The following is an 18,585-nucleotide window of genomic DNA, read 5'->3' as shown; positions in this document are numbered from 1 at the left end:
GCTGCTTCAACCAACAATATCAAACACTTTGCAGATTTTATTACCTCTAGACCCTTAAGGGTGAAGAGAGGTGAAACTTTCTCAAAATTTCCCTCCTTTCTTTTATTGATTAAAAACACATTCTCACTAGTAGAAGGTGTTCTGTTACTAATAAATGAAGTTTACTTAGCAACATTCCCACTAGGAGTTGATAGAGAATAGTTCAATAGTTCCATCTTGGTCCCATGATTTGCTAAGGAACTAAAAGACCTTGCAAAAAGAGCCTTACTTGGCTGGATAAGCCTTATAATACTAGGGTGCACAAGATGCAGCAGAAGTACTTGCATACTGCAGCCATTCACTCCATCAGCACACAGCACGCCTTGAAGTTGAGTTCTTTTCACAGATGTTTGTATCATCTTCACTGTCGGGGCAGTTAAGCCTAGATTCTCATTCCCTGTGACACACAGCATTCCATCACCACACTGCACAACTATCACAGAAGCATGCACAGAGCTTACAGTTATGGTGCACTGGTGGTGCTTACAGTATCTGCATCTGGACTCTGAGTGGACAGGAACCACATGCAAACGCATGTTTCATGGGTGACCTACCTTCAGGTATTGTCCTCTACCAGCACTGGCCTGTGCAATCCAGATATGACCTCAACAATTCTTGGTAGCGAGCCAGCACAACAATAACAAGAACATGGCTGCTTGTTATCAGCAGGAACTCAGGAAGCCACCACTGCAGGTGCTACTCTCAGTGACAGCCAGCATCCCTATCGACAACAGGAGGCACAGCCAACACGGGACTATTTACCTCATTAATTCATGTTCCGAAAATAGTCGAGCTCAGCAGTACTTGGGCTGGTACAGGCCTGTGAGAAGCAAGTCATCTCCGGGAGTTGCTCCTGGCAATTGCTACAACCACTCTGTGGTCCCTCATTTGGAGTATACTCCTGACCAGCATTAACCATTGCAGATCCTAGGCTCTATTTCAGCCATCATCCAACTTGCAGACCACCATTTTGTGATATGCCCCACTATGTTAAGACTTCATTACAAACCTATCGAGTAGAATTACTCTATAGTGTTATCTCTTCCTGTAACTCACATCACGTCTGAACAGTGCCCAGTAATCTTCAGTTAGAACTTATAGGCTGAAAGGCTATAGTTGATATATAAAAATGATTCTTAACATTTTGTCTTCAACAGCAGGAGACATTTTCTGTGGTAAAATGACTACTGCCACTAAGGCTTAAGTGGCTGTCACATTTATAGAGTATATGGAGGGCCCCACTATATTTTCCATGATGCCAACTCTGGAAGGTGACATCATTCTCGATTAAAAATAATTTATTGTCATTCCAAACAGTTTTTTATGCTGCTGAGCAACATTCATACATTAATTTTTAAATGAACACACTGCCATTTGACTGTACTTTTTCAACTGACTGAGTTTATGTCATTAATATACACACATCAAAAAAAATTTGCATCACTTCGGTTCAGAGAATTCTGGAACCTGTACAGAAAATTGGAATAGAGATCAACATTAATATCATTTACACCCTTATTGTTGCTCATGAAAACCACACATTGCCTGTTGTACCACCATACAATGAGACCTTCAGAGGTGGTGGTCCTGATTGCTGTTCACACTGGTACCTCTAATACCCAGTAGCCCTTCCTCTTGCATTGATGCAGGCCTATATTCATCATGGCATGCTATCCACAAGTTCAGCATGGCACTGTTGGTCCAGATTGTCCCACCCCTCAACAGCGATTCGGCATAAGTCCCTCAGACTGGTTGGTGGGTCACGTCGTCCATTAAAAGGCCTTCTCAGTCTATCCCAAGCATGTTCAATAGGGTTCATGTCTGCAGAACATGCTGGCCACTATAGTCAAGTGATGTTGTTATCCTGAAGGAAGTCATTCACAAGATGCGCATGTTGGGGGTGCAAATTATCGTCTCTGAAGACAAATGCCTCACCAATATACTGCCAATATGGTTGCACTATCGGTCGGAGGATGGCATTCACTCATCATACAGCCATTGCGGCACCTTCCATGACCACCAGTGGCGTACATCAGCCCCACATAATGCCACCCCAAAACTTCAGTGCTGCACTCACAGGACAGTGTGTCTAAGGCATTCAGCCTGACCGGGTTGCCTCCAAACATGTCTCCGATGATTGTCTGGTTGAAGGCATATACGATACTCATGGGTGAAGAGAACATGATGCCAATCCTGAGCAGTTCATCCGGCATGTTGTTGGGAACTTCTGTGCCACACTGTATGGTGTCATGGTTGCAAAGATGGATCTCGCCATGGACGTTGGGAGTGAAGTTGTGCATCATGCAGCCTATTGCACACAGTCTGAGTCGTAACACTACGTCCTGTGGCTGCATGAAAAGCGTTATTCAACATGGTGGTGCACCTGTCAGAGTCCCTTAAAGCCGCAATCTATAGGTAGTGGTCATCCACTGCAGTAGTAGCTCTTGGGCAGCCAGAGTGAGGCATGTCATCAACAGTTCCTCTCTCTCTGTACCTCCTCCATATCTGAACAACATCGCTTTTGTTGACTCCTAGACGCCTGGACACTTTCCTTGTTGAGAGCTCTTTCTGGCACAAAGTAACAATGCAGACACAATGAAACCACAGTATTGACCATCTAGGCATGGTTGAACTACAGACAACACGAGCTGTGCACCTCCTTCCTGGTGGAATGACTGGAACTGATCGGCTGTCGGACCTCCTCCATCTAATAGGCGCTGCTCATGCATGATGTCTTACATCTTTGGGTGGTTTTAGTGACATCTCTGAAGAGTCAAAGGGACTGTGTCTGTAATACAATATCCACAGTCAATGTCGGTCTGCAGGAGTTCTGGGAACCAGGGTGATTCAAAACTTTTTTTGATGTGTGTATATTGCGGGACATAAAGCTCAAAATTAGCCATAAATTAAGAAAATGACTCAAGTAAATCTGCTTTTACTAAATATGATGTGCTCCCACTATTATTTACTGATTTTTTTTAACAAGATGGTGATTTTACATCTGGCATTTCACGGAGATCCAATATTTTCCTTAATTTATGGCCAATTTTGAGTTTGATGTTCTGAAATATATGTTAATGACAAAAACTTAGTCACTTTAAAATGGAATAAAAGGTCAAACTTGGCTCATAATTAAATAAACAATGATACAGTCAATTGGTGGTGGGTTCGTTTAAAAAAAAGTTCATGAATTGCTACTGCTTCTCTATACATGCATGCACGATAATGCAATGTTCTTGCTAAAGCGCTCATCTCTCTGAATTTTATTTCATTGTTTCCAACTCAAAAAGTATGTTCTGCCACAGCCATTTTTTCAGTATATCCCAGGCAACTGTTCCTTTTCTGTTCAGCTAAGTGGGTGTTGACACTTCTTTTCATAGATTAATACAGACTGGTCTTCAACTGCATGGAATTTTATATACCCCAGTAGCTACTAGGGTGTGCCATGCATCTTTTGTCATTCTTAAATATTCATTAATTTTCTTGGTGGGTCTGAAGATCATTTCAACCCTGTACTTTGCCAAAATTTTCTCAGTCTGATCCGAAATTTTATTAATGAATGGGAGAAAAACTTTTCCACTTGGTAGCTGTTGGTGCTCAGTATTTACAGCTTGTTCTCTGTGAACCACTTTACTTGGAGAATGAATTACATCATGTAGGTCAGGTTTCAAGAAAAATGGATATGCTGGTAAGGAGATTGATTGAGCACCTCATCAAAGAAGAGAAGCATCTGGAAGAGCAACAACAGCCACCATCTGGAAAAGCTTTTCCCCTGTTCATTAATAAAATTACAGATGACATTAGGAAAGTTTTGACCAAGCATGAGATTGAAATGACCTTCATACCCACCAAAAAAGTTAATGAATATTTAGGAATGGCAAAAGATATACGGCACACCCTAGCAACACCTGGGGTATATAAAATTCCATATGGTTGTGTACAAGTATATATTTAAACTATGAGAAGAAGTGTCAATGCCAGAACAACTGAACAAAAAAGGTACTGTAGCCTAAGACATACCAAAAAAATAGGCCCTAGCAGAACATGTTATTCAAGTTAGGAACCAAGAAATAAAATTCAGTGAGATAAGTGTTTTAGCAAGGACATCACATTATCATGCATACATGTACATAGAATCAATAGAGATTCACAAACGCAACAATAATTTTAATAGAAAAGAAGAAGGTTTGAAGTTAGATAAAATATGGATGTTGACTTTGTGCCAACAGAATGACAAGTGATTATTTATATTTTTAATCAAGAATGATGACACCATCCAGAAGTAATCATAATCATAGATTTGGCATCATGGGATGTTTGGTGGGACCCTATATGTGCTCTATAATAAATGTGAACCCCACCTCAAGCCTTTGTGGCAATAGCTATTTTACCTCAGAAGATTTCTCTCACAGTTGGAGGCAAAAAATTAGGAAGCAATTTTGTATACTGACCACAGCCTCTCATCTTGGAAGTTTTCACTGAAGAAAACATCTGTCATGAAAGTCTACATTGTATGATTAAACACCCCTGTGGGGAGGATATGTCAGTATTGGTTCAGCAACTGGAGGGACTACTCAACAACCATGTATGCTCACTTTCCTGTTACCCTGCCGGGATACTGTGACATTTCACAAATTTCTGAAGGTGAGGAGAATTTTCTACTCAGCACAAGCTAACTGTATTTAATACAACATAAACTAGTGATGCTATGGGAGCAGATCTACCAGACATGGCAAGAACTGGTGGCAATTATCAGTAAGCTGTTATATCTCCATTTATGTCAGTAATGTAATGCACTGCTGTGACTAGAATAAGGTGGATGGGCTAATATTCAGGACTACAAAACTCAATGCAGAAATGTCACAAAGTAGGCAGAAGAGGAAGTTTGATGGCTTACAGAGAGGCAGGCCTGAAACATCAGTTGTGCCAATTCTTGAATGGTTATTAACCTGTCTGGGAGAGTTAACCAAAGAAGAAGTTAAGTTCTATTGAAAGGATGTAATTTTGCAGTGACACCACCAGCAGTTCACACAATGGACATTATAGTAAATACTGAGGCAGGAATCTGGCTGCTATCACCACAATCCACTGATGAAATTAGGACAGAAATGCACAGAATATTATGCAAAGTGAAGCCACCTAACAGTAATTCGTTTCCAATGGAAAGAAAGGCATTGAGGGAGATCAGTGTGAATAAGGGCATCATTGTACTTACAACTGACAAAGGTTAGGTCACAGTTTTGATGAAGATTGAAGATTATCACAAGAAGATTTGTGACCCTTTGGATTCAACTACTTATAAAAAGCTTCAGAAGGATCCTAGAATGAAAATTATAAGAACCACCAATCAACTGGCAAAACAGTCTCCTTTCTCTTCAGACAATAACACACAGCTCTGCAGAACAGAAGCTTATCCATCCAGACTATATTGCCACCCAAAGGTGCCTAAGCCTAATGTTCCTCTGAGACTGATTGTGATTGCCATAGGATCTCCCATCCATAAGGTGGCCTGAAATCTCACCTCCTTCTGCAGCCATATTTTGGTAGAACTAACAGTTACATTAAAAACTATGTGCATTTTCTTGAAAAACTAGAGGAGATTAACATCAGTGCAAGTGCTAATCAGGTCAGCTTTGATGTAGTGTCCCTGTTTACTATTGTTCCTGTAAACGCAACTATTTCAAACATAACAGATTTTTTCTGACTAATGTAGTGACTTTATTTAGGCAATGCCTTACCACAATTTATTTCCAATACAACAATGAATTTTATGAATGAATCGATGGGGCCGCTATGGTCAGCCCTCTAAGTCTAACTTTTGCTAATTTATTTATGAAGTTCATTGAACAGCAGGCACTGCAGATGGCCAGCAAAAAACCAGCTAAGTCTTACCATAATGTGGACAGTACCTTTGTAGTGTGCAGTCATGGCGAAGAGGAGATGGACATCTTCTTGGTGTATCTATGTGGTATTAACCCAAAGATACAGTTAACAATGGAGAAATAGACAATGGTCACTTAATTTTCTGGATTCATCTGTAATTAAATGGCTCAACAGGACTCTGGACCATAAGATACACAGTAAGGACACGCACACTGATTGATACCTCCACAAGGAATCAAACTTTCACCCTAGACATTTATAGAGGTGTCATAAAAACCTTGGTGGACAGAACCAACAACATCTGTGAGCCAGTTTTTCTGCCGGATGAATTAAATCATTTACAGTTGTCCTTCAAGAAAAATGGATATGCTCTTAAGGAAATTGATTGAGCATGCCATCAAAGAATAAAAGAAACTGGAAGTACTGAGCAACAATGGAAACAGTCTGGAAAAGTTTTTCTCCCTTTCATTAATAAAATTAAGGATCACATCAGGAAAGTTTTCGCTCTTAGGCCTTAGTGGCAGTAGCTGTTTTACTTTGGAAGAGGTCTCCCACAGTTGGAAATGAAGTGTCAGGAAGCAGTTTTACATATTGACCACTGGCCTTTCAGCCTGCAAGTTTTAACTGAAGAAGACACTGACTGTGAAAGCCTACACTGTATGATTAGTACTCAGTTGTGTTATTGCTTTTTATAATTGTATCCAGACTAAACAAGTTATTATTTCCAGTCTCCTGGACAGCTGTCATTTCTGCATGCACCTTCACCACTCACACATGCAGATACTTTAGCGCTCACTGTTCCCCATCCTAGGACCCTGGGTTCACCAAACTTGTACCCAGCCAGTGAAGGCTGAGCTCCCTGTGATGCTCACCATTTGACGTGACCCAGGAGCCACATGTAGCTTATCAAATGCTGTGGGTGCAGTGAGTTTTATCCTGAGGAAAGTTTGGTTGCCATTGGGATTCAATGACAAGCATATTAAGGGCTCCAGTGTTAATGTTCCCTACCATAAAATACCTTCACCATCTGCCTCAACAATATGCTGTTAGCAGCTGGGACACATCATGTCATCTAGTTTTCAGTGTGCTTATACCTTACAATCAGCATGCGCAAAAATGTTCAACAAATTTGCAGTTCTAGTGCCCTCTTCCCATGCTTCAGTATTTTTTGGTGATGTCTTCACATTCAAGTTTATCTTGGTACCTAGATGCTTGTGTTGAGCAGAGTTACATGTGAGAGACCCATAATGAGAAAGTAGTTTTAGATCATATGCCTGCTCACCAGTTGCTGTCCATTATTGAACAGGAAGGTGATCTGCTGGTCAGTGCCCCTGTTCTCTGCTAATTCAGTTCACTTTAGTTGGCAGTGATCCCCATCACCAACACATTTTTGCCCAGGCATTTGACTCTCCTGGTTATGGTTTTCCAAAAATTGAGGCACTCATAGTATAATTTTGACACAGAGACACATGGAAATCCCAGAGCCTGCACAGCGTCAGAGATGGACTGTTCTATGTGTCAGTCACCAATGATCAAATGCAGTGGCACCACATATCATGCACAATCTGCACTTGGTTTCCATGTCAATGGTCTGTAGGAACTCTGATAATGTCCAAATCATGTGACGTGCCAAACTATCAAATGGTGACAGAAATTTTCTTTCTCCAACACAGTAGCTATCTCTAATTCAGTTGCTCATGGTTATATATTATAGAACTATCTTATAAATGCTTAATTTATCACTGAACATTATTTTAAATGAAAAATATTTGCCCATATAAAGTGAAACTCAGATGAACAAAGCAAAACAAAATAAGACATATGAAATCTTAGTGAAAGGTAATATTATATATTGATGTGTTCATTGCACTATAACCTTTTTGTCAATAAAGTTAGATTCTTACTTTCAAGTTGTTTGTAATGCTTCTTGTTAGCAGAAGAATATTATTTTTAAAATAATTTCTTCCATATGTGAATTGTATTTTGTACAGTGTAATATCTTTGTAATACATATCATTTTCAGTCGAGAACTGTTGCAGTGTATTACCAATACTGACCTATCAGACTCTGCATTTCCTTACTCAACAACACAGCTGATTCAGCTGGCAGGACATCTTTGTCGAGCATTCAGGATTAGCTATGTAGGTGAACTAGGCTGGGAAATTCACATACCATGGGAATCTTGTTTACCAATTTATAAAGCTATTACAGAACAAGGAAAGAAGTATGGTCTGCGACTGGCTGGATTTAGGGCACTCAACTCCCTTGGCTGTGAAACTGGTAAGTGAAGAACAATACAGTAGCAAAAATTCTTCTTTTGTGATTCTTTTTTCCTGGCAGCTATAATGATTGCCCTAAGTCAATGGAAGGATCATTCTGGTATAAATGTACAATTTTTAGACAAGAGAAAAAGTTATCATCAGGTATGCTGATGAAAAGATAAGTTTCTGACAATCTTTGAAGTTAATATGTGCTGGATTCATTGGCAATGTGGGCTGTTACACATTACACAAATTGTTAAATTCGCGAAAGAAACAAATGTCACAATGAACAATACACCCTGAGAACATTGTAATCAGATGGGAAGCTGATATGCATGACAAACTTCTGCAACTTAATCATAAATGAATACTCAGAAATTAAAATTATTGATATCTTCATTACTAACAACTCAGGGTACCACCTCAGTAAGACCTTGTACTTGACTTCAACTGCATAAGTAAGTGGAGGTTAACATCTACACCTACATCTGAACTTCGCAAGTCACCATACAAGAGTGGTTTGATAAGACCAGTAAAAAAAGGAAGAAAAAATGTTTGTTTCATAAACAGTTCACTTTACTTTTCAACATAGTCAAATTTAAGGATATACACTTGGTCCAGTGATCCTCCAGTTTTATCATCCCATCAGGAAAATAGTTTCTGTTGGACTCTGCAAAAAACACATTGACTGCAACTATCACTTTCTCATTTGATGAAAAGTTCTTCCCAGCAAGCCAAAGTTCCAAGTTAGATGATAGAAAGATGTCATTTGGGGGCTAAGTCTGGTGAATAGGCTGGGTGAGGAACCAGTATAAAGCCCAGTCCATGCACTTTTTCCACTGCTATTGCTGATATGTGAGATAGTCCATTATCCTGATGAAATAGCACTTTTTACATGTCAACCTTGGTCTTTTTTCAGCCATCGTAAGTTTCGTATGATCCAACAACAAAGCATGATAGGGTCCGGTTATGGTTCTGCATTTTTCCAAGTGATCTGTGAGGATTATTCACTGTTGATCCCAAAAAACAGCGGCCATCACCTTACCAACTAACAAAATGGTCTTTGCCTTCTTCGGTCCATTTTCACCAGCCCTTGTCCATTGTTTTGACTACCATTTTGACTCTGGTGTGTCATGATGGATCCAGACTTCATCAAAGGTCACAAATCAACACAAATATTCTTGTGAACTGCAACTAAACATCACCAGACATTGTGTTGAAGTGTTGTAATAAATGCCCTTTTGGTCAACTGTGAGCAATCAGAGCATCCATCTCACATACAGCTCCTTCATAGCCAACTTTCCATGCAGGATATTATGAATTCACTCATTTGAGATGCCTATAATATCAGCAGTCTCATGAATTTTTATTCAATGATCTTGCACTGCCATATCATGGATTATGCTGATGGTTTCCATAGTGGTGATCTCAGTTGGACAGCTGGAGCATTCTTCATCTTTGGTGTTTGTCCAACCATTTTTAAATTCATTAATCCAAATTAGATGGTTTCCAATTGCAGTGCAGAGTCTTTGTGAGCTCCACCCAATTCTGTTTTGATTTGTGCACCAGGTTAACCACTCAAATGTAAATCTTTACTAACAGCATGAAACTCAGTTTTTTCCATTTTCAATTGCAGTTACACACTGACCAATTCAGACAGCTGTCAACAGTGAACTGCATGCTAACAGTACTGAATTTCTTTATACAATTCGTGGTGTAATCAAGCCTACCTAACATTAATGTACAACAAGAACATTCTATGCCTTCATGGAAATTTATCAGACTTATCAAACAACTCTTTTATGGTGTGTGGTGTGTTGGAATTGTTAACCCCCCTTTCTATATTATTTGGAGCTAAATGCAGAAAGTAAGACTGTTGGTAACATCCTGTGTATGCCAAAAATCTCCAATTTTGTTCTGATTGTCATAAAATGAGACATAAGTTGGAAGATATTTCTTGACTTGTGTTGGAATGTGACTTCTGGAATTTTAGAGTAAGGCTCTGGAGGATATATAGCTTGTTTCTTGTAGCATCTCCTGGTGGAGTTTGTCAAGCATTTCTGGGATAATCTCACATTAACTAAACAAATTCATAATGAGACATATAGCTCAGATTTAATTTTTCTAGCTCTTCGATTAATACTACTTTGTAAGGGTCTAAGAGTAACAAACAATATTCAAGAACTGGTCAAATGTGGATATGTGAGAGGCATCCTCCATGGATAAATTAAACTTTCTTAAGACTCTCTCAAGCTCACTGAAAAATTTCTCGTAAGGGAGCATGAAAGAGTATGATCTCATTGTAAACATATCTCTTCAAAGCAGAGTGCTGTGGTGTAATACTGTGTTCTGCATGTACTATAACTGTCAAATCATGTTCAACTTAGCTTCCCCCATCAACCACAGTGTATACTGCATTATGTGGAAATTTTTGCTATTTTAGAGTTTGTTACACAAGTCTGTTAGCATGCATAACCTTGTTAAAACAAAATATCAAGTAGAATTCTGAGGAGTTACAGGGGATTAGCAATTTTTCCCTCAAAATTTTCATTTATTACACCAAAAATTATTTTCTTGGGTATTTCATCTTCAGTTCTTAAATTGACCTTGTAATCATTCTAATGTAACAGTTTCATAAATTGAAAGAGAATCAGAAAGATGATTCTACATTTCCATCTAAACCTAAACCTACATTTATACTCATAGTCCACAGGTGACCTTGTAATATGTGGTAGATGGGGAATTGTGTACCACTGTCATGTACTACTGTCACTTCCTACCTTTCCTGTTACAGTTAAAAATCATGCAAAAGGAGAATGGTTGTTGCTAAGGTTCTGTGTCAGCTCAAATCTTTCTAACTATATCTTCATAGCCCTTTCACGAAGTATAGGTAGGAGGAAGAAACATATTTGTTGACTTCTAAGAATGTACACACTCTGAATTTTAACAGTAAACTACACAATAATGCACAGTACCTCTTTTGCAGCATCTGTTATTGGAGCTGGATAAACCTCTCTGTGGTGCCTTTGCATTTTCTAAATGAATCTGTGACAAACCTTTTGCTCTTCATTTTGTTGATGTATTCGAGGCCAGGATAATATTGGGTGACAAGGGGGATGCTTCTGTGTGGTCTGGGGGTAGCAACATTGTTGTTGGATGGGTAGGAATGTATTGCTCAGGACATCTGTTTGTGGGCAAGGTCTCCAGGATAGTTGCGGAAGAGGAAAGCCCCAACAAAATGTCTCTCAGCTCTGGTAGACCAACACCTCTAATCTATCACCCGCAGACTCCCATCCTACATCAAAGAGACAAACAATTTCCTAGAACACCTCAAATCCAATCCCACTCCCCTCCCACCTGAAACCTTTCTTGTCACCATAGATGCTACATCCCTTTACACAAACATCCCACATACTGATGGTCTCTCTGCCCTTGAACACTACCTCTCCCAACACCCACCTGAAGACCTTCTAAAAACCTCGTTCCTTATCACATTTACCAACTTCATCCTCACCCATAATTACTTCACTTTTGAAGGCCAGACCTACAAACAAATCAGCGTAATGGCCATGGGAACTAGGATGGCTCCGTCCTTTACCAACCTCTTCATGGGCCAGATGGAAGAGGCTTTCCTGAAGACCCAACAGCTGCTTCCTCTGGCCTGGTATTGGTTTATAGATGACATCTTTGTGGTCTGGACTCATGGTGAAGAAACCCTCCTTAGTTTCCTCCATAACCTCAACTCCTCTTTTCACCTGGTCCTTCTCCAAAACCCAAGCCACCTTCCTGGATGTTGACCTTCATCTTGTTGAACCTCACATCCACACCTCTGTCCACATCAAACCTACAAACAAACAACAGTACCTTCACTTTGATAGCTGCCATCCGTTCCACATCAAACGCTCCCTTCCCTACAGCCTAGGTATTCGTGGCAAAAGTATCTGCTCCAGTGACGAATTCCTCAACAATTACACCAATAACCTGACCGGTGCTTTCCTGTCCCTCAACTATCCTGCAGACCTTGTCCACAAACAGATCTCCCGAGCAATGCATTCCTCCCCGTCCAACATCAATGTTCCTACTCCCAGACCACACAGAAGCATCCCCCTTGCCACCCAATATTATCCTGGCCTCGAATACATCAACAAATTACTCCGCCCGGGATATGACTTTCTCAAGTCAAGCCCTGAAATGAGATCATCCTTTGACAATATTCTCCCCACACCACCCAGAGTTGCCTTTTGTCACCCCCCTAGCCTCTGTAACATCCTTGTCAAACCCTACAATATTCCCAGACCACCTTCTCTACCCAGCAGTTCCTACCCCTGTAACCGACCCCACTGCAAAACCTGCCCCATGCATCCCCCCACAATCACCTACTCTAGCCCCACTACTGGTAAAACATACACAATTCAAGGCAGGGCCACGTGTGAAACAACACATGTCATTTATCAGCTGACATGCCTGCACTGCACTGCCTTTCACATTGGTATGACGACAACTAAACTGGCTGAGCACATGAACAGGCGCAGATGAACTATCCGCCTTGGAGATGTCCAATACCCAGTAGCAGAGCATGCCCTCCTGCATAATTCTAGGGGCCTAGGTACCTGACACACCGTACGTGCCATTTGGCTTCTCCCACCCAACACCAGTCCCTCGGAACTGCGGAGATGGAAACTTGCACTCCAACACATCCTTTCATCCCGCCATCCGCCTGGACTGAACCTATATTAATCAACCTCGCTCCCATTTACTCTTCAGTCTTCTCCTCTTTCCCTTTCCTCTTTAGCCATTCACGCATCTTATCATCCTACATAGTTGTGTTTATCTCTATACTATATACCTCTTTACTTCTGTATGCATCCTCTCTGGTTTGAAGCTGGCACAGTACTTACAGTAGCCCGCATCTCGTGGTCGTGCGGTAGCGTTCTCGCTTCCCACGCCCGGATTCCCGGGTTCAATTCCCGGCGGGGTCAGGGATTTTCTCTGCCTCGTGATGGCTGGGTGTTGTGTGATGTCCTTAGGTTAGTTAGGTTTAAGTAGTTCTAAGTTCAGGGGACTGATGACCATAGATGTTAAGTCCCACAGTGCTCAGAGCCATTTGAACCACTTACAGTAGAATATCTTTGGCTTCACTCTGACACCCATGCCTCCATCTTTGCTACCCTCCCTGTTTACCTTTCCCCTGGTGCTTCATAACCTGGGTTGTGAGTAACTGAAGCCACTTTTCCTTCTTCCCCTTTTTTCCCCTCTCTCCTCCATGACGAAGGAACAAAGTTCCGAAAGCTAGGATACGAAAATTATCTGTTCTGTTTCGTGTTTCTATCGGCTATACTGATCTGAGGTAAATACTGGCCAGCCCCTCTATCCCTTTGTTAGTATTTCTCTAAGAGTCTCCAACAGCTGCCTAAGAATGGAGGAAACAAACCTCTGCACTTGTCCTTGACGGTCAGTCCTAGTTCCTACAGATGACATGTCCTCTGCTGGTTTAGATGTACTTTTGGCAAAGGCCAACACATCAAACCAGATTTTAGGTAGTAAGGAGATAGCCACACTGGCGGTTCCAGTTCTACCTAGAGACTTGTGATACATCTGTTGTTCATCATTCAAACTTAGGTGAATATGTATCATTCAAATCCAACATGTCTGAAGGTGCTGCAACATCAGAGATACCAGGCACCAGAGGTGCCACAGCTTTCACCCCTGGAGCCTCGACACCACTGCAGCTCAGGGCAGCAGCCTGTCAATTGTGCCAGTGCAATTACCAACTCTTTCTGGACAGTGTTCAATTCTGACTTCATTCACATTCTGCATGTGCAGTTCCTATCCAGTTTTAAACAATTTTCCTATATAAACTAACAAATATAACACTAACCCAAGCAATCCTTAGTTGCAATCTAAATACTGCTGATGTACTAAACTGAGCTAAAAAGTCAGATCATGTAACACTAATGGTGGAAAAACACACAGCCACATAGAAAAAGTTAATAAATACTACTCAAAATAGGTAAATGAACTAACATTATTCCCTTCTTCACAGAAGAAAAAGATTAAATTTAGTTCAGTGTACAAACAGTTACTACTGCTGCTTGAGCTGCTGCTGCTGCAGGTGCTCTTGACTGTGGCTGGAGGTCTACTTTTTAAAAGTACTTTTCAGCAGAATGTTGCACCAGCTGCAGTGGAGCCCTACTGTGAATGCTGCTGTTGATCACAAGATCAGTGAGTTTCTTTTTATTAACAGTTGGAAATTGCTCTGACTGTCGAGTACTGAATCTGCTGTGATTGGGTGTTTTGGGTTATCTGCTGCACTCAATGTTTACCTGGGGGCATCGTTCAGTGTGTTGAACTAGCTGTTATGGCTTGAAGCAGAGACTTTTAATTTTCTGTGACAACCAATGCTATGACTCCCTAAACTTGTGTTACAGAGTTGAGAACTGCAGGGACAGCATTTATGGCTCAGGGGTGCATTATACATCTGAAGAAAATATCAAGGTGGTAAGGTAATGACCATGGTTCTCTCTTCTAATCATCAATATTTTTATTACTCGACAAACGCACAGGTCGAAGACTAGGTGGGAATTGAGGTCCTGAAAGTATACAAAACAAAAGATCAACTCGAAGACATAACACACATATGATGTTCTGGCCTATCAATCCGTGGATCGACACCACATAGCCCCCCCCCCCCCCCCCTGCAGTATGGAATACGTACCTGAAGGTGGGGGGGGGGGGAGGTTGGCAAGAGTTTAAGTGGGTTACAGTGAGTTCCTCCATGTCTAACGGCACGGGTCGTGTGGGAGGAGAGCCTGGAGCAAATCCTGGAATGCTGATGCTGAAGTCTTGTTGAAGCGACGTCGGCGGTCATAGTTGTCGGCCGGTGCAGGAACACTGGTGTGGAAGGATGTTGTCAGCAGGGAACCTGATGATCACCTTTCCACTTGACCTAACATAAGCACGTAGGTTGCCAGACGTAGCACTTCGAGAGATTTTGAAACTCTTCACTACACGTTGTGACACACCACCTAATGAGTCACACGAATCATCACACGCAAACAGCACTAAGCGGTATCCCCACTAATGATGACAGATAAACCACAAATGTCATTAGGATGAACGTGGGTAGAGAGCTAGTAAGTGGCGCCTGCTAACGGAGAGGTATGCTGAGCCGGTGGGGTGGGGAAACCGTAGCACGGTGAGGGCAGTGTGCTGCGAGTAGAGGGGTGAGTGTCAGACGGTGAGCTCTGAGTGGGCGTGGCAGGAACCTGCGGGCTGCACCGGTTAGAAGAATGGTGCAGTGAGCTGTCAGACAAAGATGGAACTGTTATACTAGAGCCCTGCGAGCTGGGGCCTCTGCTATGGGAGCTGAGAGGCGGAAAACCCCGGAATGAGTGTGGGCTCATTGACGGGGCCGGTGTAGGCGTGAGCTTACTCGAATCATGAGCAGAGGAAGAAGGCCAAGGGTGGCCAGAGAGTGTGGTCTCTTCAACGGTGGGTGAGGTAGGGGAAAACTCGACACGAGCAGGTTTAACCCTGTTGAGGGAGACAGTAGTTACTGAGTCCTTAATTACAATGTCCATTGTGTTACTGGTTCGTTTGACAACTCTGTACGGGCCTGTGTAAGGGGGCTGTAATGGGGCTTTTACGGTATCATCAGCAAGGAACACAAATTTGCAAGTGTTGAGCGCCTTGGGAACATATGTGTGCGGCAGAGTGCGGCTGGAAGGGGGCAGGAGTTGAAGCTTGTTACGGTGTAACCTCACCCGTTCTACCAAGGACGGCAGTTCGGACGATCTGGCGACTGGAGTAGGAGCAACAGGTTCACCTGACAGTGTAAGAGACTGGCCGTAGACGAACTCGACCACTGAGCCTTTAAGGTCTTCCTTGAAAGTGGTCCGCAAACCGAGTAAGATGAATGGCAGGGCTTCTGTCCAAAGGAGGCCATGACAACGTTGGGCTGTCTTAAGAGTCCTATGCCAACGTTCCACGAGGCCGTTGCTTTGGGAGTGGTATGCTGTTGAATGAATTTTCTTGATGCCGCACAGCCTACATAGTTCAGAAAACAAGGCAGACTCAAATTGACGGCCTTGGTCGGTCGTCAAGTAAACAGGGCAGCCAAAGCGTGAAATCCAAGTGTCTATGAAGGATTGTGCCACTGATTCGGATGTAATACTGGGTAGCGGGGCAGCTTCCACCAAACGAGAGGTTCTGTCTGTAACAGATATCACGTATCTGTAACCCCTGGAGGGGGTGAGGGGCCCACCAAGTCGATGTGAACGTGCTGGAAGCGACTGGGAGGAGCGGTGAAGCTGCCTAGTGGTGGCGATGTGTGCTGCAAAACTTTATTTTGTTGTCACGGAATGCAGGCACGGGCCCAGGCTTGGCAGTCGCGATGCATGTCGTGCCAGACAAACTGCTCTGAAATAAGGCTGGTAGAGGTTCTCACACCTGGATGAGCTAGGTTGTGTAATTTGTCGAACACGTGTCTCTGTAGAGGTTTGGGTATGAACGGACGCAGCGTACCAGTTGATTCGTCACACCAAACCTCGCCTATGACATCGAGAAAGGTGGATCGCACAGGTTTGAGTGATGAGCTGTGATCAGAAATAAGGTCCATAGTGTCCGTGTCAGCAGACTGTGACAGAGGAAAGTTAGAGAGGTCTATCAGAGTTGTGAGAGCGCTGACACGAGACAAAAAATCTGAGACCACATTATCTGCACCCTTGACGTATCGTATGTCAGAGGTAAATTGCAATATAAAGTCCAAATGATGGAAACGTCTAGGTGGAGGTTCAGTCTGTTTACAGCAGCAACCAAAGGTTTATGGTTGGTTAAAATGTAGAAGTCCCTACCCTCAACCTCAGTGCGAAAGTGTTTCACAGCCTCGTAAACTGCCAAGAGCTCCCTATCAAAGGCTGAGAACTTTTTTTGAGCGCCATTGAGCTTCTTAGAAAAGAACTGCAAAGGAGAGGTAGTATCTCCGACAGTTTGGCTGAGGACAGCACCTACTGCGGTATCACTGGCATCCACGGTAATAAAAAATGTAGCGTCCTGATGCGGGTGGGCAACAGTCACTGCATTTGCTAGTAGGTGCTTCATTTTGTCAAAAGCTTGTTCCATGGCAGGGGTCCAGGGGACTGGGCAGATACCGGTCATATTTTTGCCAGCAAGGGCTTCTGTTAGGGGAGCCTGAACCTCGGCTGAGGCAGGCAAGTGCTTCCTATAATAGTTAACTGTTCCAATGAACCTGCACAGCTCCTTAAACGAGTGAGGGCGTGGCAAATCCAAAACAGGTTTGATTTTATCCTCGGGAGGAGTGAGGCCCTCAGATGACATGATGTAGCATAAGAATCTTACCGATGTCTGGTGCAAATGGAGCTTCTTATTATTCAGTTCAACACTGGCAGCGGTAAGAGTGTCTTTAACAATCTGCAAATGCTCCTTGTTCTTTTGCAGAGTAGGACTGAAAATAAGAATGTCGTCCAAGTAAATGAAACAAAAATCCAGATGAAACAGCACCTTGTTTATGAATGTGTGCCAAGTTTGTGCAGTGTTGCAGAGGCCAAAGGGCATGAACCAGTACTGGAAAAGGCCGAAAGGTGTTGTAACAGCTGTCTTTTCAATATCCTCTGGTGCCATCGGAATTTGATGATAGGCCCTCCTACAGTCCACTACCGAGAAATATTTGGCGCCTGCAAGAGCATGGTTAAAATCCGCCATGTTAGGAACTGGGTACTTGTCTATGTTAGTACGTGATTTCAACTTAGTATAGTCGCTAACCATACACCAGGTGCCGTCACTTTTGGTGACAAAGCGGATAGGCAAGGCCCAGCATCCGGCAGATGGTTCGATGACACCGGCTGCTAAGAGATCGTCTATTTGTTTGCGAGCCACTTTCATGAGTTCTGGCTTGAGACGACGTGGTCGGCAAGAGATAGTCAGTTAGGGTTGCCATAATCTCGGAATCCAAAACCAGGACAAAACTTACGGTCACCGTAGCCGATTGAAGGAAATAAGAGGAATAAGGAGTCCTTATGCTCCTAAGCTAAGGGAAATGTGCATTTAATTAATGATCCAGAGTTTAGGAAGGACTGCTTCATTAAGAAAGCATTTATTACAAAAAATAAGAATATGCATTACATTATTCAGTACACGAAGTTCTATTGTCATCATTTGAGCTTTTCTTATACCAATCATATTTCTCAGAACCTTGAATAGATGAAAGGAACTTAATCTGGCTCTCAATCAGTTTATGAAATCCACTGCAACTTACATTTTTCATATTGTACTGCATTTGCATCATTGCATTAACTGATTTTACTGTTAACCTATTCCTTTCTTCTGTCCACTGAGAATTCATGAGGGAAAAGACTCTCTCTACATTGGCGTTATGACTGGGAAT

At 42.3% G+C, this 18,585-nt stretch overlaps 1 protein-coding gene across 1 annotated transcript in view; it reads left to right on the top strand.

Moving 5' to 3' along the window:
* The window catches only part of LOC124554723 (sarcosine dehydrogenase, mitochondrial), a 280,579-nt gene that overhangs the window by 219,739 nt on the left and 42,255 nt on the right, over positions 1 to 18,585 (top strand). The window contains exon 14 of the mRNA XM_047128369.1: positions 7,946 to 8,202. Within this exon, the coding sequence (XP_046984325.1) occupies positions 7,946 to 8,202 (257 nt within the window). The remainder of the gene's footprint in view (positions 1 to 7,945; positions 8,203 to 18,585) is intronic.

This window comes from Schistocerca americana, chromosome X, assembly GCF_021461395.2.
Source record: "Schistocerca americana isolate TAMUIC-IGC-003095 chromosome X, iqSchAmer2.1, whole genome shotgun sequence".
Taxonomy (NCBI): domain Eukaryota; kingdom Metazoa; phylum Arthropoda; class Insecta; order Orthoptera; family Acrididae; genus Schistocerca; species Schistocerca americana.
The sequence above is the reverse complement of the archived record's forward strand: the minus strand, read 5'-3'. Positions and strand labels throughout refer to the sequence as shown.